Genomic DNA, 25,541 nt, shown 5'->3' on the forward strand with positions numbered 1-25,541 from the left:
TAGTCAGTGCCGACACAAAGCTACACTCATGCCTGATTCACATTATTGGGCTGACCAGAAATGCACAGTGCTGGCTTGGACATTTCCTTTTTTCAGCGCGGTTCCAGCAACTATAGGGGATGAGTAACCAGGTCAGCTCAGTAAGGTTTGGGTTGGTACGAAAGGGTATGACAGCCTCACTGTATCAACGCTAGTAAAATAAATATACTGTATATTGTGCTGTGTAACATTGTAAACACGTTTTGAAATAGATCAATGCTGCTCCCCCATTTTGGTGGATATTTCCTATAGTATTCATGCATTGTCAGTAAACTGCTGTGTGTTTGTATTTTGTGGTGAGCCGAATGGCACTAGAGGAGTATTGTTCTAAAAGGCTTTAGAGTTTTCAGAAGCTACCAGATCAATTACACTGCATCAAACCAAACTCCAGCTTCTGCCTTTATGAAGCCTGCTGTGTTCTTAGCCTAGTCCCAGATCTGTTTGTGCTGTATAGCCAACTCCTATGCTTGTTGCTTGACAATGACCTTAGAAGTTGGCTTGACAGCACAAATGCATATGCTACCAGGCTACTATGTTCTGGCTTCAGTGTGAAGTTGATCTCAACTCTGTTTCTTGGTATTCCCTCTCTTTGCATGCATTATGAAGGTGAAACGTCTCTATGATGTGGAAGACCACCTTAATCCTGGGCGACCCATCAAGAAGCCGAAAGGCAATTGGTCTCACCTGCGACAAGGTCAGTCTGGCTTCACATTACTAAAGCAATAATGCATGAGGGGCAGGGGTGTGATTCATTTTGGTTTTGGCACGTCTGTGCTGTGCTGAGATCATGGGCACACAGAGACTACAACCCATTAATAAATCCATGTTAAAAAAAAAAAAATGGAAATGATGTATCCCGATCTTAGTTATATCTCTCAAATAGATATAGGTCAGACACTTCAGGACAAACTGCCCTTAGATTTTTTGTGTGTGTGTGGGTGTGTGCGTTTGTATGGGCTAATAGCAGTAAATCAAATAAAATTGTATTTGTCACGTTCTCCGAATACAACAGGTGTACCTCACCGTGAAATGCTTATTTACAAGCCCTTAACCAACAATGTAGTTCAAGAAAAATCAAAGAAAATCTTTACTAAATAAACAAAAGTAAAAATAGTTAAATAAAAAATAACGAGGCTATTTACAGGGGCACTGCAACCTGTCAGGATGCTCTCGATGGTGCAGCTGTATAACTTTTTGAGGATCTGGGGACCCATGCCAAATCTTTTCAGTCTCCCTGAGGGGGAAAATGTGTTGCCGTGCCCTCTTGTCAACTGTCTTGGTGTGTTTGGACCATGATAGTTTGTTGGTGATGTGAACACCAAAGAACTTGAAACTTGACCTACTCCACTTTAGCCCCATCGATGTTAATGGGGGCCTATTCGGCCTGCCTTTTCCTATAGTCCATGATCAGCTCCTTTGTCTTCCTCACATTGAGGGAGAGGTTGTTGTCATGGCACCACATTGCCAGGTCTCTCGTTGGCAGTGATCAGGCCTACCACTGTTGTGTCGTCAGCAAACTTAATGATGGCGTTGGAGTCGTGTTTGGCCACGCAGTCATGGGTGAACAGGGAGGGGACTAAGCACGCACCCCTGAGGGGCCCCAGTATTGAGGATCAGTGTGGCAGATGTGGCCCGTCAGGAAGTCCAGGATACGGTTGCAGAGGGAGGTGTTTAGTCCCATGGTACTTAGCTTAGTGATAACCTTTGTGGGCACTATGGTGTTGAACGCTGAGCTATAGTCAATGAACAACATTCTCACATAGGTGTTCCTTTGGGAAAGGGCAGTGTGGATTGAGATTGTGTCATCTGTTCGGGCGGTATGCAAATTGGAGTGGGTCTAGAGTTTCCGGGATGATGGTGTTGATGTGAGCCATGACCAGCCTTTCAAAGCACTTCATGGCTACCGATGTGAGTGGTACGGGGCAGGAATCATTTAGGCAGGTATCCTTTGCTTCCTTGGGCACAGGGACTATGGTGGTCTGCTTGAAACATGTAGGTATTACAGAGTCCGTCAGGGAGAGGTTGAAAATGTCAGGGAAGACACTTGCCAGTTGGTCCGAGCAGTATTTAAGTACACGCTCAGGTAATCCATCCCTAGCAAACACAGCTGATTAATCAAATTGCATTCTAAACTGAAGATCATGATTATGTGATTTATTTGAGTCAGGCATGTTAGGTGGGGCTTGGGCTAAACTGTGACACCAATCAGGCCCTCGAGGACTGGAATTACCCACCCCTGGCATAGCGGCCAAATAATTTTGTATGTATTTTTTTTGATAATTCAAGGGGTGTTAAAATTCCGAATTAAATAGAAATGGCTGAGACCTTTCTGTTGCATCCTTAGATGCCCAACTTGGAATGTAAACTGTCTGTGTATGAATCACAGAATTATTTCAATGCCTGCCTTGATGCAATGTCACTATGTTCCATCGTCCTAATGCAGTGTTCCTATGTGTGTTCATGGCCCAGATTCGGTTGGAGCGTTTGAGGTGCTTTTGAAGTGGTGCCAGCAGCACACTGCAGGGTACGACAGGGTGAACGTGAAAGATCTGAACCAGTCCTGGAGGTCTGGCCTGGCCCTGTGTGCCCTCATCAACACCTTCAGACCCCGTGTCATGTGAGTCTCTGGGCTTTACAAGGGGGGCAAGTCAACGTATCCACCACCTATGTAGCAAATGCACAAGTAGTACTACAGAAGGAAAAACTTACCCATAAGCCTAGTCAAATTTAATTGGTCTGAAGGACTTTTCCTGTTCAAGTTATTCATGATACGAACTGTCCAATAAGAAAACAAACTTCTGTGTTCTGTTACAAATAGTTTTGCTATTGTATGCCCTCCTGAACATGCCCTTGGTCAACATAGTAGCTATCCCTAATCTCTTCCTCCACAGTGACATGTCCTCTCTGGAGGAGTCTAATGCAGTCTACAATAACCAGCTGGCCTTCAACTTCCTGGAGAGAGAGCTGGGCATCCTTCCCATAATGTCAGCCAGGGAGATGTCTTTCAAGGGACAGATAGACAAGCTCTCCATGGTGCACTACCTCACACAGATCCACGATGCGTTCAATGAAAGGACACCTACTAAAGGTATGCATTAGGACAGTGGTTCCCAAACTTTAGCTGCGTACCCCCTCTAGCACCAGGGTCAGCGCACTCTCAAATGTTGTTTTTTGCCATCATTGTAAACCTGCCACACACACACACTATATGATACACTCATTCTTATGTTTAATAAATGTGAGTTTGTCACAACCCGGCTCGTGGGAAGTGACAAAGAGCTCTTATAGGACCAAGGCACAAATAATAATAATCAATCATTTTGCCCTTTATTTAACTTACATATAAAACCTTATTTGTTAATTGAAAATTGTGAATAACCCACCACAGGTTAATGAGAAGGGTGTGCTTAAAAGGATGCACATAACTCTTCAATGTTGGGTTGTATTGGAGAGAGTCTCAGTCTTAAATCATTCCCACACAGTCTATGCCTGTATTTAGTTTTCATGCTAGTGAGGGCTGAGAATCAACTCTCACATAGGTACGTAGTTGCAAAAGGCATCAGTGTCATAACAGCGCGATTTGCTAAGGCTGGATACTCTGAGCGCAGGCCAATCCAGAAATCTGGTTTTCACAGAAAGTTTTCACAGAGCCGCTTGTTGCAATTTCGATGAGTCTCTCTTGTTCAGATATTGATAAGTGGACTGGAGGCAGGGCATGAAAGATATAACGAATCCAGTTGTTTGTTTAATCTGTTTCGGGAAAGAACCTGCGTAATTGTGCACCCATCTCACTCAGGTGCTTCGCTCTATCACATTTGACATGGTCCGTAAGCTTGAGTTCATTTGCACACACAAAATCATAGAATGATGGAAAGACCTGTGTGTTGTCCTTGTTAATGCAGACAGAAAAGATCTCCAACTTCTTAATCATAGCCTCAAGTCTGTCCTGCACATTGAATATAGTTGTGGAGAGTCCATGTAATCCTAGATTCAGATCATTAAGGTGAGAAAAAACATCATCCAGATAGGCCAGTCGTGTGAAAAACTCATCATCATGCACGCTGTCAGGCGAGTGGAAATTATGGTCAATAAAGGTTAAGCTTGTCTCTTAATTTAAAAAAACGTGTCAATACTTTGCCACCTTGATAACCAGTGCACTTCTATATGTTGTAAAAGCTTTACATGGTCGCTGCCCATATCATTGCATAATGCAGAAAATACACGAGAGTTCAGGGGCCTTGCTTTAACAAAGTTAACCATTTTCACTGTAGTGTCCAAAACGTCTTTCAAGCTGTTAGGCATTCCCTTGGCAGCAAGAGCCTCTCTGTGGGTGCTGCAGTGTCCCCAAGTGGCATCGGGAGCAACTGCTTGCATGCACGTTACCACTCCACTATGTCTCTCTGTCATGGCTTTTGCGCCATCAGTACAGATACCAACATGAGCAGCAGCTGCGTTTGGCTGCATACAGACCGTTAGTGGAATTTCCACGAGAGAGTAACAGTTAATGTGATTGGATGTTCATTATTTGACTAGGCTACCTGTATTTGACATTGTGTTGTTATTTTGCTGAACACTAGATGGTTTAATTACATTTTTGGCAGTGAAATGAGGCTACTCAGGCGAGAGAAAAAAACCTCACCCAAATGTTTAGCCCCATTTGTTTTTTTTATAAAAAAGAAAACATTTTAATCACATTTTTATATTGCGTACCCCTGACGTAATTTGGCATACCCCCGACAATGCCCCAGTTTGGGAATACCTGCATTCGGTCAATGTTTGTCGTACATATTACGTAATAATCATTGTGATTGTTTGCTTGATCACTTGTAGCCTTGACTCCAGGAACAAGAATGTGGTGTTGGTCTGTTTTCACGAGACTACATTATGTATATTTTTATCATTTTCTGTTACTGTGAGATTGTTATCTTGTCATTGAGCATAGTTGTATTCATTACATGAAGATGTTTACTGGCATATTTGTAGTTGGCATTTCTTAAAACGCTGGACCAAGATTAATTGTATCAATAGCGTATTATTAGTGAAAGGAATTGAATCTGGTCCCAAGTCAGTTGTTCAGACAGTACACAGTTTATGTAACACCGTTTGTATAAGGGCTCAGGTGTTTTTCCCTCTGAAATGTGTTTGATGTTGATAAAATGGAGAGTGCTGTCATTGTCACTTTAAGAGCATTACCCAGCGTGCCTCTGGTTAGAGTAGCTGGGGCTGAGCTCATAACCAGCCCTGATTGGCTGCCGGGGTTGTGCCGCTCTCCTGTGCTCGGTGGGTAAGCCAGGCAGCAGCCAAAGCAAACAGCATCAGCCTCTGAGGAAATGGCTTATCAGGCTCGGGTGGGACTAGCCTCAGCCTCAGCCTCACCTAAAAGAGATCTAGCTACTATTCCTGTGAGGAGTACGGATTTTCCCAGGCTGTTTTTGCTGCCGGAGGTATTTCTGGTAAATACTAGCAGAGTGTGTAGGAGAGAGATTTTCAGTGGGGATCCAGCATTTGGAAGCAGGCTTGGAGAGCAGTTGCTCCACTTGGCTTTGTCTTGTCTCTGTGATGCTGGAGGTAGAGAATCACTATGTAAGGGGATCGGCTGGCTGGCTGACACACAGATGAGCATGTTTGTTGTTCCGCTAGAACAGAGCAGGAGGACACTAAAGCTTGTGTGTATTTCTCTCTGCTGCAGAACCTCAGAGCCTTCCCCTGAAGCCATCCAAGACCCTGTCTTTTCGGGCTGCTGTGGTCTTCCTCAACAACCTCAAGCACAACTCTCTGCAGCGACGCAAGGTAAGGTTCAGGCAAGCAGCTGCATGGTGTCACTGAGACCACTGTAGTTGGCTGTTTAGTGTTTATTTAATATCAGGGATCGACTGGATAAGAACATTTGTGCAAAACCAGTTGTCTTTTGGGTGAAAAGAGGAGTAGGCCAACCACGCTCCCTGCAGAGCCGCGAGGTGAGCTAAAACAAGCAGCTGCATGTTGTCGCTGAGACTACTGTAGCTAGATTATTTACTTAATATCAGAGTTTTCTATATGAGAACCTCAAATTCATATGCCCTGTTATTTTAGTTTGTTTCTTGTGATTATACTTTCATTGTACATTCAATTTTCACTAGTTACAGTATTTTTAATGATCATTTGATTGTTTAAGTTCTGTATTATAAATAAGACCATGCTGCATGAGGTTTACAATTTATTTTGTCCTTTTCCAAAATCAACTGTAATGGCAAAGATACTTTTCAAACATGCAAGATAATATCTAAAGCATTGGTCATTTTGAGGTTATTCAGTTACTGTAATTTAAACCATAAACGTGGTCACATGACTGTTTTCTCTTTTACACAGGAGAGACTGGCAAGCAAGAAAGACGGAAAGGGGACGATGGGAGAGGAAAAGGATGTGAGTAGTGTATCCTTATTATCAGAGGCTCACATACAGTACAGAACTAACCTTTCTCTTTTATTGATGGATGTATCTGCAGACTTCAGGACTACTCCAACTGCTATACTATAAATTGTTTCTGTGCTTTGTTCCTCTATTTGATTACTACTGGGATACAGAACCCAGAGACATGTACACAGAGTGAAGAGTTGTTGAGCCCATCAGATTTGTAATTTTGTATTTCTTTGGCCTTCAAAGAAATACTACTCCCTAATGTTGAACCATAAGCACACGTTTTTGTGCTATGTTATTGAACTACTGTAAAAATATTACCGTTGTTCTCAATTTCTTTCCCCCCAGCCTTTAGCTCCTCTCTCAGCCCCTAAGGTGAACCCTGACCCTGTGAACCTTGACCTTGAACCGAGCCTGATGCCAGGCATCAGTAGCAATGAGGAGTGTTACTTCTGTTGCCAGCGGGTCTATGTTCTGGAGAGGATCAGTACTGAGGGAAAGTTATTCCACCGTAGCTGCTTCACCTGCCATCAGTGCGGCACCACCCTTAGACTGGGCGGGTATACCTTCAACCAGCACACTGGTGAGTAGTGAGCACCGCTTGTACCACAGCCTATACTCGGGTACTCTTTTTCAGGGCAATAGGCTAGTGGGTAATCTGCAATTTTAGTAACAAATGTTATTTATAGTGTCCCAATGAGCCTTTTGAATCTTTTAGAAGCAGGATTTTTTACGAGATTCTATAAAATAACATCATGTTACTGTACAGTAGAGCATCATGTTACTGTACAGTAGAACATCATGTTACTGTACAGTAGAACATCATGTTACTGTACAGTAGAACATCATGTTACTGTACACGAGAACAGTAGAACAGCATGTTACTGTAAATTAGAACAATAGAGCATGTTACTGTACACTAGAACAATAGAACATGTTACTGTACAATATATCATGTTACTGTTCACTAGAACAATGTTACTGTACAATAGAACAATGTTACTGTACAATAGAACAATAGAACATCATGTTACTGTACACTAGAACAATAAAACAATGTTACTGTACAGTAGAACAGTAGAACATGTTACTGTAAATTAGAACAATAGAGCATGTTACTGTACACTAGAACAATAGAACATTTTACTGTACAATATATAATGTTACTGTTCACTAGAACAATGTTACTGTACAGTAGAACAATACAACATCAGCATGTTACTGTACAGTAGACCAGCATGTTACTGTACAGTATGACCAGCATGTTACTGTACAGTATGACCAGCATGTTACTGTACAGTATGATCAGCATGTTACTGTACAGTAGAACGTCATGTTACTGTACAATAGAACGTCATGTTACTGTACAGTAGAACGTCATGTTACTGTACAGTAGAACGTCATGTTACTGTACAGTAGAACGTCATGTTACTGTACAGTAGAACGTCATGTTACTGTACAGTAGAGCATGTTACTGTACAGTAGAGCATGTTACTGTACAGTAGAGCATGTTACTGTACAGTAGAACAGTAGAGCATCATGTTACTGTACAGTAGAACAGTAGAGCATCATGTTACTGTACAGTAGAACAGTAGAGCATCATGTTACTGTACAGTAGAACAGTAGAGCATCATGTCACTGTACAGTAGAGCATCATGTCACTGTACAGTAGAGCATCATGTTACTGTACAGTAGAGCATCATGTTACTGTACAGTAGAACATCATGTTACTGTACAGTAGAACAGTAGAGCATCATGTTACTGTACAGTAGAGCATCATGTTACTGTACAGTAGAACAGTAGAGCATCATGTTACTGTACAGTAGAACATCATGTTACTGTACAGTAGAACATCATGATATTGTACAAGTGGGACTTCCATGGTCATTATTTACTCAAGCATGGAAACTATTTTGTGTGAAATGTTATGTTAAATTTTGTCTGTTCGCAAAAAGGCTGCAAATGACTCCCTCTTTTGTCAATACAGAAACAGAATATAGCTATGTCTATTCCAAAAGCTGTAAGTTAAAACTTACATTTTCGGATGATAAATACAGCACAGTTTAATTTATTTATGCACCATATGAAAAATGAATGAAAGACACCCTTTTACATGTTTTATGGTCCATGTGAAAAGGGGAACAGGAGACAGGGTTATTAAGTAGCGTCTCTCTCTAACGTGCCAGATCCAGACTCTCTGAAAGCTGTTGTTTTCCTTCTCATGTGCCCGCAGGGAAGTTCTACTGTGAGCTGCACTCTGAACAACTAGAGATGGAGAACGGGGAACAATGCCCATCCGTTCAGGTGGGTCTCTGTTCTGAGTTTGAGCAGATGGTATGCAACAGAATGGTTTAATTTCCCATGTTGCCAGCTTGTGGCTTACTTGTCTATGCAGTACATTGCTTTTGACTCAAATGACTAGTTAATTTCACAGGACATTGTGCTTTAACCATTAATTTATAGAGGAATGTTTAATCACATAATACAATGCCAATGCTACAGTGCTTCTTCCATTCATTTAATGTTTTCCCTTCCAGGATACAATAGAAGATCACAATGAGAAGGAGAGAGGTGTGAATGGGATCTCCAGTGAAGAGCCCTCACCTTGTCCCTCTGAAGATGATGATGAAGAGTACTCTCTAGACTTGGGTCTTCCTAAACCAATGGCTCCTCAGGGTGAGGAACACCCCAGCAGCAAACAATCTAATCCTGTAGAGGAGCCCCATGTCCCACCAAATCCACCCATAGACGTTTACCTGAAGAAAGGGTTTAAGGCCAGTGAGGTGGAGGAAGAAAAGGAGGGGAAGGAGAGGGTTGAGGATCCCTCCTCATACCCCCCGACCCCTGTCCCAAAACCTCGTCTATCTTGTTCGGAAATCCCCAGCCCTCAGGCCTCCCCTCCTGTACCCAAACCACGCACCGTCCTCCCCACCCCAAAAAGGGACATGTCACCGGCCCATGTAGGGGACAAGGGGTCCCTCGAAGCAGCAGGAGAGAAAGGGACCCCCAAGGCAACCCCAGCCCCTGACTCCAGGGCGAAGCAGTCCCTGCGGAAGCTGCAGCTCACCGACAAGGAGAAGAACCAATTAGTCAATCTGAGCTTCAGCCTGGACTCTGACTCAGAGACACCTGGTTCTTCCTCCTGCTCCTCTTCAACAGTCACAGCAGGGGGTCCCAGCCCACCCAAACCTCCAGGTATTCCTCCTCCCCTTTTATTATTGCATTTGTTTGTTTTGATCTCTTCTACTGTGTTTTAACTGTAAGTGTTAGGGTTTTAAATGGGGAGGATGGAAAATACAGTGCATTCGGAAAGTGTTCAGACCCCTCCACTTTTTCCACATTTTGTTACGTTACAACCTTATTCGAACATGTATTAAATTGTTGTTTTTTTCTAATCAATCTAAACACAATGCACTGTAGTTACAAAGCAAAAACATTTTTTTTAAAACATTTTTGCAAATGTATAGAAAATAAAAATGGATCACATTTAAGTATTCAGACCCTTTTATTCAGTACTTTGTTGAAGCACCTTTGGCAGTGATTACAGCCTTGCGTTTTCACGGGTAAGACACTACAAGCTTGGCACACGCCTGTATTTGGGGAGTTCTTCTCTGCAGATCATCTCAAGCTCTGTTGGGTTGGACTAGCTCAGGTTGACTGCACAGCTATTTTCAGGTCTCTCCAGAGATGTTCAGGTTAAATCGGGTTAAAGTCCGGGCTCTGACTGGGCCAGTCAAGGAAATTCAGAGACTTGTCCCTAAGCCGCTCCTGCGTTGTCTTGGGTATGTGCTTAGGGTCGTTGTCCTATTGGAAGGGGAACATTCGCCTCAGTCTGAGGTCCTGAGCGCTCTGGAGCATGTTTTCATCAAGGATCTCTGTAGATTGCTCAGTCCCTGCTGCTAAAAAACATCCCCACAGCATGATGCTGCTACCTCCATGCTTCACCGTAGGTATGGTATTGGCCAGGTGCAGTGCCATGAGCAGTGCCTGGTTTCCTCCAGACATGTCGCTTGGTATTCAGGCCAAAGTGTTCAATCTTGGTTTCATCAGAACAGAGAATCTTGTTTCTCATGGTCTGAGAATCCTTAAAGTGCCTTTTGGTAAACTCTGAATACTTTCCGAATGCACTGTAACTCCTTTTGAGGTATGATGATAAGTTATGTTCAATATTACCACAGTTGGTAGCTTGAGGGTTAAATCGAGTTTGATTTGAGGTGCAGATTGCCAGGAGGAGGAGGGCTACTGGATTGGGGGCTCGAGGCCGGCGGGACACATCCGGGAGCTCAGGAACCGCCGCTGCTTCAGAAGGAAAGAGGAGCCTGAGGAGGGCCAGGGTCAACACGGCAGGGTCCGCTCCAAATTCTCCCCCTGGAACCTCTCCTCCCCTCGGCCGAGGAGGGACTACCGCTTCAGCGTCCTCAACAGACACCCAGGTAAAGCTCCCTGTAAAGTGGTGTGGTTGGACTGTCTCAGCTTTGCCACAGTATTTATCTATCTATTTAATCAATAGCATGTATTTGTATAGGCTTTGTACAGCAACAGTTGTCACAAAAGTGCTTTCCAGATACCTGACCTGGACCCTGAAAGAGCAACCAGCAGTTGTTGATTCCCATGTTCTTCATATCTGTCCTGAATGAATTTTTAATATCTCTATCTTCACAGAAGTACACTATCACCACAGTGTATCCGAAGATGGTGGTGCTGATGAGGATGATGATTATGATGAGATGGATATGTTTGGAGTAGATGGCATTGATTTATATGATGACAAGGTAAGGACTGGGACTTTTTTAGCTGGTATTTTAATTCCATCTATGGAATTTCATTATATATACAGTACCAGTCAAAAGTTTGGAGATACCTATTCATTCCAGGGTTTTTCTTAATTATTTACTATTTTCGACATTAATAATAGTGAAGACATCAAAACTATGAAATAACACATGGAATAATGTAGTAACCAAAAAGGTGTTAAACAAATCAAAATGTATTTTATATTTGAGATTCTCCAAAGTAGCTACCCTTTGCCTTGACGGCAGCTTTGCACACTTGGCATTCTCTCAACCAGCTTCATGAGGTTGTCACCTGGAATGCATTTCAATTAACAGGTGTGCCTTGTTAAGTTGTGGAATTTCTTTCCTTCTTAATGCATTTGAGACAATAATTTGTGTTGTGACAAGGTAGGGGTGGTATACAGAAGATGGCCCTATTTAGTAAAATAGCAATTTCATATTATGGCAAGAACAGCTCAAATAAGCGAAGAGAAACGACAGTCCACCGTTACTTTAAGACATGAAGGTCAGTAAATCAGAAAAATTTTCAAGAACTTTGAACATTTTTTGCAGTCGCAAAAACCATCAAGTGCTATGATGAAACTGGCTCTCATGTGGACCACCACAGGAAAGGAAGACCCAGCGTTACCCCTGTTGCAGAGGATACGTTAATTAGAGTTAACTGCACCTCAGATTGCAGGCCAAATAAATGCTTCACAGATTTCAAGTAACAGACACATCTCAACATCAACTGTTCAGAGGAGACTGCGTGAATCAAGCCTTTATGGTTGAATTGCTGCAAAGAAACCACTCCTAAAGGACACCAATAAGAAGAAGAGGCTTGCTTGAGCCAAGAAACACAAGCAATGGACATTAGACGAGTGGAAATCTTTCCTTTGGTCTGATGGGTCCACATTTTTTATTTTTTTTGTTCACAAGTGCTCAGCATATGTGGGAACTCCTTCAAGACTGTTGGAAAAGCATTCCAGGTGAAGCTGGTTGAGAGAATTCCAAGAGTGTGCAAAGCTTTTATCAAGGAAAAGGGTGGCTACTTTGAAGAATCTAAAATATATTTTGATTTGTTTAACACTTTTTTTAGTTACTACATGATTCCATATGTGTTATTTCATAGTTTTGATGTCTTCACTATTATTTTACAATGTAGAAAATAGTAAAAAATAAAGAAAAACCATTGAATGAGTAGGTGTGTCCAAACTTTTGACTGGTACTGTATAATCTTCTTCTTCTTCTTCTTCTTCTTCTTCTTCTTCTTCTTCTTCTTCTTCTTCTTCTTCTTCTTCTTCTTCTTCTTCTTCTTCTTCTTCTTCTTCTTCTTCTTCTTCTTCTTCTTCTTCTTCTTCTTCTTCTTCTTCTTCTTCTTCTTCTTCTTCTTCTTCTTCTTCTTCTTCTTCTTCTTCTTCTTCTTCTTCTTCTTCTTCTTCTTCTTCTTCTTCTTCTTCTTCTTCTTCTTCTTCTTCTTCTTCTTCTTCTTCTTCTTCTTCTTCTTCTTCTTCTTCTTCTTCTTCTTCTTCTTCTTCTTCTTCTTCTTCTTCTTCTTCTTCTTCTTCTTCTTCTTCTTCTTCTTCTTCTTCTTCTTCTTCTTCTTCTTCTTCTTCTTCTTCTTCTTCTTCTTCTTCTTCTTCTTCTTCTTCTTCTTCTTCTTCTTCTTCTTCTTCTTCTTCTTCTTCTTCTTCTTCTTCTTCTTCTTCTTCTTCTTCTTCTTCTTCTTCTTCTTCTTCTTCTTCTTCTTCTTCTTCTTCTTCTTCTTCTTCTCTTCTTCTTCTTCTTCTTCTTCTTCTTCTTCATCATAATAATATCTATACACACACACTCACCCTTACTCTACTGTTTCTAGTTCCAGATCGTCCCTTCAGACCCTGTGAAGGCTGAGAAGCTACAGCTGATGAAGATGAGGACTTTGGCACGTCGGGCCAAGACATCTGAGATGCAGCGCTTCCACAAAGCCCAGGTCAGTTCACAGTTCACCAAGTTATCTAATCAGCTCTGCTTTGGAATAGTTAAAGGGATACTGTGAGATTCTGGCAATTATGCCATTTTTCTACTTCGTCCTATGAACTCGTGGTGGATACAGTTTTCATGTCTCTGCGTGCAGCCATTGCGCTAACACTAGTTAGTATTGGCTTGTGAAACTACCTCTAACTTCCTTCATACTGCATGCAGAGACATCAAATGGCTACCCAGACTATTTTCATTGCCCCCCCTCTACGCTACTGCTACCTTTTGTTATTATCTATGCATAGTTTCTTTAATAACTCTACCTACATATTACCTCAACACCGTTGCCCCCGCACATTGACTCTGTACCGGTAACCACTGTATACAGCCTCGCTATTGTTATTTTAATGCTGCTCTTTAATTATTTGTTACTTTTATCTCTTACTTTTTTAGGTATTTTCTTAAAACTGCATTGTTGATTAAGGCTTGAAAGTAAGCATTAAGGTCTACACTTGTTGTATTCTGCACATGTGACAAATACATTTTTATTTGACATACAAATGGTATCCACGAGTTCATCTGACTCTGGGTAATTAAAAAGAAATGGCCAGAATCTCGCAGTATCCCTTTAACACTGGACGCAGTATATTGACGATTGCTGCTTATCCAATATTACCCATCTTCTGCTTGTACTCTCCAGTCTATCCAGAGGCGACTGGAGGAGATCGAGGTGACGTATAAAGAGCTGGAGGATGAAGGTGTGGTGCTGGAGCAGGTACTCAGAGGAGAGGAAGGTGGGAACCCAGACAGATCCATTTGCTTTAACTAACACAATGACCACTAACAATAACTAGGAAAATATTGAACTTAGCTTGCCCTGAACAACAGGGATTTGACTTTTCATCTTTGATCCTTTGATATTCTGATGGATGTAATTACACCGGTATTTGGTTAACTTTACTAAGCCAGCAATGTACAGATGGACTTTTTTAGTCTTTTGCTCTTCAGCAATCATATACAGTGCCTTCGAAAGTATTCAGACCCCTTGATTTTTCCACATTTTCTTACGTTACAGCCTGAAATTAAAATGGATTACATTTAGGTGTCACTGCATGTGTGGGGCACAGAGATGAGGTAGTCATTCAAAAATCATGCTAAACACTTATTGCACACAGTGTAAGTCAATGCAACCTATTATGTGACTTGTTAAGCACATTTGTACTCCTGAATTTATTTAGGCTTGCCATAACAAAGGGGTTTAATACTTGACTCAAGACATTTCAGCGTTTCATTTTTTGTTTATTTGTAAACATAATTCCACAGCAGAAAGGTGTAATACCCCTTAATGTCGAAGTGGAATTACGTTTACAAATTAATTCAAAATAAAACGCTGAAATGTCTTGAGTCAATAAGTATTAAACCCCTTTGTTATGGCAAGCCTAAATAAATTCAGGAGTAAAAATGTGCTTAACAAGTCACATCAGTTGCATGGACTCATTCCGTGTTCAGTAATAGTGGTTAACATGATTTTTCAATAATTACCTTTTCTCTGTACCACACACATACAATTATCTGTAAGGTCCCTCTATCGAGCAGTGAATTTTAAACACAGATTCAACCACAAAGACCAGAGAGGTTTTCCAATGCCTCGTAAAGAAGTGCACCTATTGGTAGATGAGTAAAAATAACAGCATTTCCCTTTGAACATGGTAAAGTTACAGTGCATTCGAAAGTTGTTGTTGTCCTTCTGGAAGCTCCTCCCATCTCCACAGAGGACCTCTGGAGCTCTGTCAGTGACAATCCGTTCTTGGTCACCTCCCTGACCAAGGCCCTTCTCCCCTGATTGCTCGGTTTGTCCGGGCAGCACTGTGTTCATGGGGACATTCAATGCTTCCCCAGATCTGTGCTTCAACACAATCCTGTCTTGGAGCTTTACAGATAATTTCTTCGATCTCATGGTTTGATTTTTGCATCCTCATTCATGCATCCTGTTTACAATAAGGTACTAAAGTAAAACTGCAAAACTGTGGCAAAGAAATGTCCTGAATACAAAGTGTTATGTTTGGGTCAAACACAACATATCTCTGAGTACCACTCTTCATATTTTCAACTATGGTGGTAGCTGCATCATGTTATGGGTATTCTTGTCATCGGCAAGGAATAGCAAGATGGCGCCGACAGAGATGGTCGCTTCGCGTTCTTAGGAATCTATGCAGTATTTAGTTTTTTTATGTATTATTTCTTACATTGTTACCCCAGGAAATCTTAAGTATTATTACATTCTGCCGGGAAGAACTATTGGATATAAGAGCAATGTCAACTTACCAACATTACGACCAGGAATAACCACCACCCAGGACAATGGATCTGATCCCAGTAGCTGACCCAAAACAACGGCGCCACAGAAGGGGCAGACGGAACGGTCTTGTGGTCAGGCTTCATAGACGGGCACATCGCTCACCGCTCCTGAGTATACTACTCGCCAATGTTCAGTCTCTTGATAACAAGGTAGACGAAATTCGAGCAAGGGTTGCCTTCCAGAGAGACATCAGAGGTTGTAACATTCTCTGTTTCACAGAAACATGGCTCACTCGGGATATGTTATCAGAGTCGGTACAGCCACCCGGTTTCTTCATGCATCGTGCCAACAGAAACAAACATCTCTCTGGTAAGAAGGGAGGGTTATATGCCTTGAGATTAACGACTCGTGGTGTAATCATAACAACATGCCGGAACTCAAGTCCTTTAGTTCACCTGACCTAGAATTTCTTACAATCAAATGCCGACCGCATTACCTACCAAGAGAATTCTCTTCGATTATAATCACAGCCGTGTATATCCCCCTCCCAAACAGATACCTCGACTGCCCTGAAATAACTAAATGGACTCTATGTAAACTGGAAACCATATATCCTGAGGCTGCATGTATTGTAGCTGGGGATTTTAACAAAGCTAATCTGAAAACAAGGCTCCCTAAATTCTATCAGCATATCGAATGACTCGAGCTAGCAGCATTATTGGTCATTGCTACTCTAACTTCCGCAACGCGGACCCTGTCCTCCTTTCGGACAAATCTGACCACGACATTTTGTTGTTCCCAGCCTATAGACAAAAACTTAAACAGAAACGCCCGTGTTCAGGTCTGTTCAATGCTGGTCCGACCAATCGGATTCCACGCTTCAAGATTGCTTCGATCACGTGGACTTTGATATGTTCCGGATAGTGAGCGAGTTTATTAGCAAGTGCATCGGTGAGTAAAACATTTAAATGTGTTCACCCTCACAAGGCTGCTGGCCCAGACGGCATCCCTAGCCGCGGCCTCCGAGCATGCGCAGACCAGCTGGCTGGTGTGTTTACGGACATATTCAATCAATCCTTATCCCAGTCTGCTGTGCCCACATGCTTCAAGAGGGTCACCATTGTTCCTGTCCCCCTGAAAGCTAAGGTAGCTGAGCTCAACGACTATCACCCCGTAGCACTCACTTCAGTCGTCATGAAGTGCTTTAAGAGACGAGGCAAGGATCATATCACCTCCACCCTACCTGATACCCTAGACCCACTCCAATTTGCCTCCCGCCCCAATAGGTCCACAGACCACAGACACTGCACACTGCCCTAACCCATCTGGACAAGAGGAATACCTATGTAAGAATGCTGTTCATTGACTACAGCTCAGCATTTAACACCATAGTACCCTCCAAACTCGTCATTAAGCTTGAGACCCTGGGTCTCGACCCTTTTCTGTGCAACTGGGTCCTGGACTTTCTGACGGGCCGCCCCCAGGTGGTAAGGGTAGGAAACAACATCTCCACCCCGCTGATCCTCAACACTGGGGCCCCACAAGGGTGCGTTCTCAGCCCTCTCCTGTACTCCCTGTTCACCCATGACTGCGTGGCCATGCACGCCTCCAACTCAATCATCAAGTTTGCAGACGACACTACAGTGGTAGGCTTGATTACCAACAACGACGAGACAGCCAACAGGGAGGAGGTGAGGGCCCTCGGAGTGTGGTGTCAGAAAAATAACCTCTCACTCAACGTCAACAAAGCAAAGGAGATGATCGTGGACTTCAGGAAACAGTAGAGGGAGCACCCCCCTATCCACATCGATGGGACAGTAGTGGAGGAGGTGGAAAGTTTTTAAGTTCCTTGGCATACACATCACGAACTAATTGAAATGGTCCACCCACACAGACGGCGTGGTGAGTTGCGCCTCTTCAACCTCAGGAGGCTGAAGACATTTGGCTTGTCACCGAAAACACTCACAAACTTTTACAGATGCACAATCGAGAACATCCTGTCGGGCTGTATTTTCTTTTTTTGCCTTTCATTCTAGACAAATGCACCTTTTCAGCAGGACAATAACATAAAACACAAGGCCAAATATACACTGGAGTTGCTTACCAAGACAATGAGTGGCCTAGTTACAGTTTTGACTTAATTCCTAGACAGCCATGTTCAAGTCAATCTATCAACAACCAATTGTTTTTAAGAATAATGTGCAACTATCGTACAATACAGGTGTGCAAATCTCTTAGAGAATTATCCAGGATGACTCACAGCTGTAATCGCTGCCAAACGTTGATTCTAGCATGTATTGGCTCAGGGGTGTGAATACTTATGTAAATGAGATATTTCTGTATTTCTTTTACAATAAATGAGCAAAAATGTCTAAACATGTTTAAAAAAAAAAAAAATACTACTAATAATATTTAATCCATTTTGTATTCAGGCTTAACACAAAAGTCAAAGGATATGAATACTTTCTGAAGACACTGTAATCCTCGTCTGTATTTTCACCAACAAATGGTGGAAAAGACTTTACATTCACCCTCTGTTTCCTCCCCAGACAGCTGTGGTTCTCCTGGGATGATCGACCAGTGGGTCCATCTGGTCCACCAGAAGAACACTCTGGTCTCTGAGGAGTCAGACCTTATGGTGGCGTGAGTATATAGCCCTGTTTTATTTTTTGTTTTTATTCATCACATTTCAATACATATTGAGTAATGCTTTGTTTTCTGTGTAGCACATAAGTTCCCAGCAAGCCAGTTGGGACACAGCAGCAGACGTCCCTCTCTCCACACTGTCACTATTGTTTACGCTGACCCTTATTCAACAGTTACTTCCTTGTTTTGGGGGTTTGATCACAACTTACTTTAAGGTTCCATTGACTGTAAACAGCCGGAAGCAGTCTTCTAGGTTGAGTCACCCTGTTGTTATCCAGCTGGTGTTTCCTTCTCTTGGCCCCTCAGGTCTCGACAGCTAGAGCTGGAGGACAAACAGAGCACGCTAGAGATGGAACTGAGACGATACGAGCTGGATGGTAAGTTACCCTACACAAACAGTTTATTTTCTTTATATTCATGATGTTCACTGTATTTCAATGTGAAACACAGACCGAAACGTTGCATTTGTGTCACTAACCATGTTTCCATCCAGCTTTTATGCGATTTAAAGTCATACAATATAAAATAAATCACAAGAGCTGTGATGGAAACATGAAATTTTATAAATGCAGACAGATAATTAGTTAATTCAACATGGTGGGATCTTTTTAGTGTAAAATGTGCTATGCGAGAAATGGCAGTGTAAACGCCTTTATGCGCAAATATTTATATAATAACCATTATATCGAAGTAAACTTGGAGTCACACGATGACATGGTGTGTGGTCCTCACACTATGACTCGGAAAACCATGCAGTTTAAATTAGGCTACAGATGAAATAATTGATGAAGAACTTCACAGTGGCTCCCGTGTGGCGCTGTGGTCTAAGGCACTGCATCTCACCAAGGTTGTATCACATCCGGCTGTGATTGGGAGTCCCATAGGGCGGCGCACAATAGGCCCAGCGTCATCCGGGTTTGTTCAGGGTAGGCCGTCATTGTAAATAAGATTTTGTTCTTAACTGACTTGCCTAGTTAAATAAAATAAAAAATAGTGGTGAAACTGCATGGTATGAGCTTGATGCCACTTTCCAATAAGTGTTAAGGGTCTTATTTTGGTGACATGATGATCGATGCTTGACTGCTGTTTTGACAGTCATAGTCCATAATCTCATCATGTCGTTTCCATATGTTTGATACCGTTCCATATATTCCATTCCAGCCATTACAATAAGCCTGTACTCCTATAGCTCCTCCCACCAGCCTCCACTGCCGCAGAGCCTACCTGCACTATCTGCCAGCTGTTGGCTAGAGCACATGTGCCATGACCAGAGTAGGCACATTTGCTATTTAACACACTGCTAGAGTAGAAAATATGATAGAAACACATTGAACTTTTGATTTTTATTCACTACATGAAAATGTACATTTTGTGTGCGCTACATCATCATGCACTGATTTTTATCTGTAACTAGTCAGGTTTTTTTAAATACACCACTAGTGGGAAAATGCACGTATTTTCTTTATGCGGATTTGAGAATATTTGCATGAAAGTCTGTCGCCAATTGGATGGAAACCTAGCTACTGAAAGCATTGTTGAAAGATCAATTATCGGGAGCAGCAAACAGTGTGCGGATAGACTTCTTTCTGTTCAGCTCCAGTTCAAAGTTTGTCATTTTCGTCCTGTCCGTGTCCACCCCAGATTCTGAGAAGTCTGTGGAGCAGCAGGCAGAAGAGGAGCGTGTGCTGCAGGATATGCTGGAGGTGGTGGACATGAGGAACTCTCTGGTGGCCTTCCTAGACGAGAAGAGACTACCAGAGACGGAGACTGATGAGCAACAGTCCACCTCGCTGCTAGAGGTCAAGAGACACCCTACAGCCTCAGCTGGGGCACAGGTGTACTGGGCGTGAGGGTGACTTGGACTGGGCGTGAGGGTGACACATACAGGTACACCCACTGTCACACACACACACGCATACACACACGAATACATGTGCAGTTACATACACACTTAAATATATTAGTAGAGACTTGCTGCTTACAGACACACCCATAATGTTGCATTTGCGAAGCCAAAGATGTATTGGTGAAGGTATTTCTCCACAAGTGTTGTGCTCAGTGTTGAGGTACAGTATACTGACCAGAGGCAATGACACAGACCCTGGCCTGGATAACTGGCTGTCCTTCCTGGCCTGTCCCCATGGGCAGTCCATCCGCAGTCAAGGCAGTCCTGCTCCAGCAGCAGCCCCAGGATAGAGAGACCACCACAGCCAGCTGAACTCACACCAACCTCACTGAGGACCTGCTGACAATACAAAGGACCCAAAGTCGCATGTTCTTAACACATTGTGGAGATATTATATTCTGTGGGTTGGACAGTATTGTTTCAAATGGATTCTGGATTCATGTTCATATATTTTGGTAAACCTAAATCAGCTAGTTCTGCTAAGCACAAAGGTAATGAGATTATCGCAATTCTACTTTTCTATAATGTAGTGACAAAATTAGATACAATACAAAAAAAATTGGGCCATAAAAAATGTGTTTTGAAATGTCCTTATTTTCCATGAAAACCTACATGAAATAAGTTGCAAAATGAACAGGAAATATAGTCACGGCGTTGACAAGGTTATAAATAATGATTTTTAATTGAAATAATAATTGTGTTCTTCAAACTTTGCTTTCGTTAAAGAATCCTCCATTTGCAGGAATTACAGCCTTTCAGACCTTTGGCAATCTAGTTGTCAATTTGTTGAGGTAATCTGAAGAGATTTCACCCCATGCTTCCTGAAGCACCTCCCACAAGTTGAATTGGCTTGATGGGCACTTCTTACGTACCATACGGTCAAGCTGCTCCCACAACAGCTCAATAGGGTTGAGATCCGGTGAATGTGCTGGCCACTCCATTATTGACAGAATACCAGCTGACTGCTTCTTCCGTAAATAGTTATTGCATAGTTTGGAGTTGTGCTTTTGGTCATTGTCCTGTTGTAGGAAGAAATTGGCTCCAATTAAGCGCCGTCCACAGGGTATGGCATGGTGCTGCAAAATGGGGTCATAGCCTTCCTTCTTCAAGATACCTTTTACCCTGTACAAATCTTCTACTTTACCACCACCAAAGCACCTCCAGACCATCACATTGCCTCCACCATGCTTGACAGATGGCGTCAAGCACTCCTCTAGCATCTTTTCATTTTTTCGTCGTCTCACGAATGTTCTTCTTTGTGATTCGAACACTTCAAACTTAGATTTGTCTGTCCATAACACTTTTTCCAATCTTCCTCTGTCCAGTGTCTGTGTTCTTTTTCCCATCTTAATCTTTTCTTTTTATTGGCCAGTCTGAGATATGGCTTTTTCTTTGCAACTCTGCCTAGAAGGCCAGTATCTCGCCTCTTCACTGTTGATGTTGAGAATGGTGTTTTGCAGGTACTATTTAATAAAGCTGCCAGTTGAGGACTTGTGAGGCATCTGTTTCTCAAACTAGACACTCTAATGTACTTGTCCTCTTGCTCAGTTGTGCACTGGGCCTCCCACTCCTTTTTCTATCCTGGTTAGAGCCCTTTTGCACTGTTCTGTGAAGGGAGTAGTACACCGCGTTGTACGAGATCTTCAGTTTCTTGGTCATTTCTCACATGGAATAGCCTTCATTTCTCAGAACAAGAATAGAGTGACAAGTTTCAGAAGAAAGTAGGTTTTTCCGGCCATTTTGAGCCTGTAATTGAACCCACAAATGCTGATGCTCCAGATTCTCAACTAGTCTGAAGAAGGACCGTTTTATTGCTTCTTTAATCAGAACAACAGTTTTAGTGTGTTTTCGGTGCTAAAATAATTGCGAAAGGGTTTTCTAATGATCAATTAGCCTTTTAAAATGATAAACTTTGATTAGCTAACAGAACTTGCCATTGGAAAACAGGAGTAATTGTTGCTGATAATGGGCCTCTATGCGCCAATGTAGATATTCCATTAAAGAATCTGCCGTTTCCAGCTACAATAGTAATTTACAACATTAACAATGTCTTCACTGTATTTCTGATCAATTTGATGTTATTTTAATGGACAAAAGTTATTTAAAGAACAAGGACATTTATTTCTAAGTGACCCCAAACGTCTAATGATGTTAAAGGGTCAGTGCAGTTGATGTGATTTTCCATTTTTTTTAAATGATATTTCCACACTGATGTCAAAATTACACACTGAAATAATGAAATGATAGTGCCCTTTTTGTGTAAGAGCTGTTTGAAAAACAGGTAGCGGTAGCTCTCAAGGAACAGGGTTGGTGAGCCCTTGTCTAGACGATGCTATCCACCAATCAGGGCTGTGTATGTAAATATATTTGCATCAAACATTTGTATCAACATGATCAGACTGAGTATATTAAAAAATATATATTATATTCGTAAAATAACACCATGATTTTATTAGACGTACAGTGATGATAAAAAAAAAATTAAGACTGCATGGGGGCTTTAAATATATGATATTAATGCTATTACTATTTTTTATACATTTTTCACTTTGTTAGCACTTTTCAGTGGCTCATGTTGTGGATTGCTTTGCATGTTACAGTGATAGTTAATGTTATTCTCCCGAGTGGCGCAGTTGTATTTTTTTTATTTCACCTTTATTTAACCAGGTAGGCTAGTTGAGAGCAAATTCTCATTTGCAACTGACCTGGCCAAGATAAAGCAAAGTGTTTCGACACATACAACAACACATGGAATAAACACACATACAATCAATAATACAGTAGAAAAAAATCTAGATACAGCATGTACAAATGAGGTAGGATAAGAGAGGTAAGGCAAAAAATAGGCCATGGTGACAAAGTAATTACAATATAACAGTGGTCTACGTCATTGCATCTCAGTGCTAGAGGTGTCACTATAGACACCCTGGTTCAAATCCAGGCTGTATCACAACCGGCTGTAATTGGGAGTCCCATAGGGCGGCGCACAATTGGCTCAGTGTCGTCTGGGTTTGGCTGATGTAGGCCGTCATTGTAAATTAGAATTTGTTCTTAACTGACTTGCCTAGTTAAATAAAAATAAATAAAATATTTTCAGGGGTTAATGGGTCTCTCTAGGAATCCATGTTGGATGGATTTTATATCACTTCGTGGATATGTGTGGTACTAAGACTAAATTCTGATCATTTTTCTAATCATTTGTTTTTTGACCAATCTTTTTTAGAGCTGATCTGATTGGTCAAAAGATCAGAATTTGTCTGCCTGTCTAAACGCAGCCTATGATAGTGTATCGGTGAAATACATTCTGAAGTGACCGGTATTTTTTGTTGTTGTTGACTATAACCATTAGCCATCATTTGTAATTTGCAAATCTCTGTAAATAAATATGTTATAAGTATGGCCAAGTTTAATATAGGGAAAACTGTTGAGTGAGACCCGGCCTTAGGCCTATGTATCTTATTGTGCTGCCAGGACAGTACTTTTGCAGAAATTCAAATAAAGATAATGCAGTTTCAGCTCCTTTTACTAAAGACTCTATTTAATCTGTATCGCTGAAGCGATACAGATTGTTTGATAGCAATGTAAAGCTAATTTCCGATTTAGTGGACATATGCAGTGTTTGCCGTGAATGCAGTATCCGCTAACGCGGGAACCTTTCCTTTGAATGTCAATCATGCTCTAATGCTGAACTTCCACAATACAGATTGAATAGACTAGAACCCTTAGTTATTAGATTATACGTACAGTATTGGAGTTGTTTGCTGAATAAGACATGTGTTGACTGTTTTTCCATCATGTTTCCATGTTTTGTTGCTGGTCCTAATGGTTACCACTAGAGAGTGGTAACCATTACATTGTGTGACAGTTTGTAGAGACGTGACTTCACAAATTGCCCATGAACTATAAATTCAGCGAGTGTTGGCTGTAATCTACAGTTTATTCTGATGGCACTGGCGTTGAATTGACTTTCAAGACATAATCTAGTATAAAGAAGTATTGTATTTTGTTTCACAGCAAATTGAACATGCTCAGTGATACCTGCTAGCAGTGCAAAACAACTATATCCAGCCTCTTGGACTGTTTTTAATAACCTGAATATAATACTGGAAGTAATAAAAGAGGTTATGCCACCTACTGAAGAGGTTATGTCACCTACTGAAGGAGCTGGTGCAGAGGTGAGCTCAAAGTGGACCAACTCACTTAGGCACACAACACGAGCACCCTGCAGAGAAATAGGCCTCTTATTAAAGTGTTATGCAAATGGCTCCACTCTCTGCAACCAAACGAAATGAAACGACCTGAAGCCTTAATGAGTTAGATGTTCAATTATTGTATAATCATGTGCCAGATTCACCAAGGATCCGTTTACACAGGCAACCCAATTCTGATCTTTTGCCCAATTATTGGCATAAGGTTGATCTGATTGATCAAAAGACAAATTATTGGAAAAAGATCCAAATTGGGTTGCCTGTGTAAACGGAGCCTAATTGATGCCAAACAAAACAAAATGTTTCTTTATTATTATAACCTTTATTACTAATTGTCTCTCTGCAAAATCATGTACATTTACCAAGGTGAATGTCCTACATGTACCTATTTCTTTAATCTCATGCAGGTTTTATTAGTATAAATATGAACCCTCATCCTCTATATTTATTATTCAGTAAAGGGAGAAGAGGATCATGAGATTAATTTGATGTTAACAGGAACCCTTGATTACAGTGCTTGCGTACAACACTTACAATATACATTACCTGGACAAAGTTACAAAGGGTCATCCCAAAGTTTTAACCTTGGGCTTTATGTATGAATGGGTGAGTATGGCAAGCTGGGCAAGTGCGTATGATGCCATCTGGGAAATCTGGGCGAGGGAGGATGCAAAACATTCCAAAGATGTTATGACAATTTCACAATATGAGGTCGACATAAAACTGACATTGTGAAAATTATGATGATTCCCGTTTTGTGTACGAGCTGTTTGAAAAAATGGCTGTAACTTCAGCCTGTTCTGGTGGGATGGAGTTCTTGACCCAGATCATGACATCACAATATGATCTGATTATAATAGACCAATGACTTTTCATCTACCAATCAGAACGGTGTATGTAAATATCTTCAAATGTGTTTCCTAACACCCACACGATAAGACTGAGCATTTGAATGGCCAAAATAGGCTCAGTGAAATAAATTAAAGAAAATATATGCTGGAGTTATTTTCATTAAATAAACACACAGTGATGATTTTAAAACAATTTAAAGACCGCATTGGGACTTTAAGCATAGTTTACTAGTACACTAGTGATGGTCATTTTTGAGTCAGTGTTATTAGGTACACATGAGCTCTAGAATGGACCTTTTGGTTTGATTGTCAGTGAGGTTGTACAACAGATTTATTTTAGGATGAACTGCTTCGCCAGGTCTTGGGTAACTTGATATGGCTTGAGTGTGAGCCCTTCAGCTGAGGTGAGCTCAGTACAGGATAATACTGTACCCTCATCATTATTATCATGTAACAACTCTTCAGTAC

The 25,541-nt window shown here is 41.5% G+C and overlaps 1 protein-coding gene across 2 annotated transcripts in view; it reads left to right on the forward strand.

Annotated features, from left to right (window-relative positions):
- Positions 1-20,885, forward strand: part of LOC109908262 (F-actin-monooxygenase mical1) — a 45,719-nt gene extending 24,834 nt beyond the window's left edge. Inside the window, exons 12-26 of one of the 2 annotated variants that reach the window (XM_020506857.2) lie at positions 646-733; positions 2,509-2,656; positions 2,931-3,127; positions 5,729-5,829; positions 6,388-6,441; positions 6,784-7,018; positions 8,669-8,739; positions 8,973-9,630; positions 10,650-10,868; positions 11,098-11,207; positions 13,063-13,176; positions 13,864-13,957; positions 18,012-18,105; positions 18,415-18,485; positions 19,750-20,885. In XM_020506857.2, coding sequence (XP_020362446.1) covers positions 646-733; positions 2,509-2,656; positions 2,931-3,127; positions 5,729-5,829; positions 6,388-6,441; positions 6,784-7,018; positions 8,669-8,739; positions 8,973-9,630; positions 10,650-10,868; positions 11,098-11,207; positions 13,063-13,176; positions 13,864-13,957; positions 18,012-18,105; positions 18,415-18,485; positions 19,750-19,958 — 2,463 coding nt within the window. In that variant the 3' untranslated portion in view covers positions 19,959-20,885. The remainder of the gene's footprint in view (positions 1-645; positions 734-2,508; positions 2,657-2,930; positions 3,128-5,728; positions 5,830-6,387; positions 6,442-6,783; positions 7,019-8,668; positions 8,740-8,972; positions 9,631-10,649; positions 10,869-11,097; positions 11,208-13,062; positions 13,177-13,863; positions 13,958-18,011; positions 18,106-18,414; positions 18,486-19,749) is intronic. The other variant, XM_020506859.2, reaches the window with a different exon arrangement.
- Positions 20,886-25,541: the final 4,656 nt, after the last annotated feature.

This window comes from Oncorhynchus kisutch, linkage group LG17 (genome assembly GCF_002021735.2).
Source record: "Oncorhynchus kisutch isolate 150728-3 linkage group LG17, Okis_V2, whole genome shotgun sequence".
Classification (NCBI taxonomy): domain Eukaryota; kingdom Metazoa; phylum Chordata; class Actinopteri; order Salmoniformes; family Salmonidae; genus Oncorhynchus; species Oncorhynchus kisutch.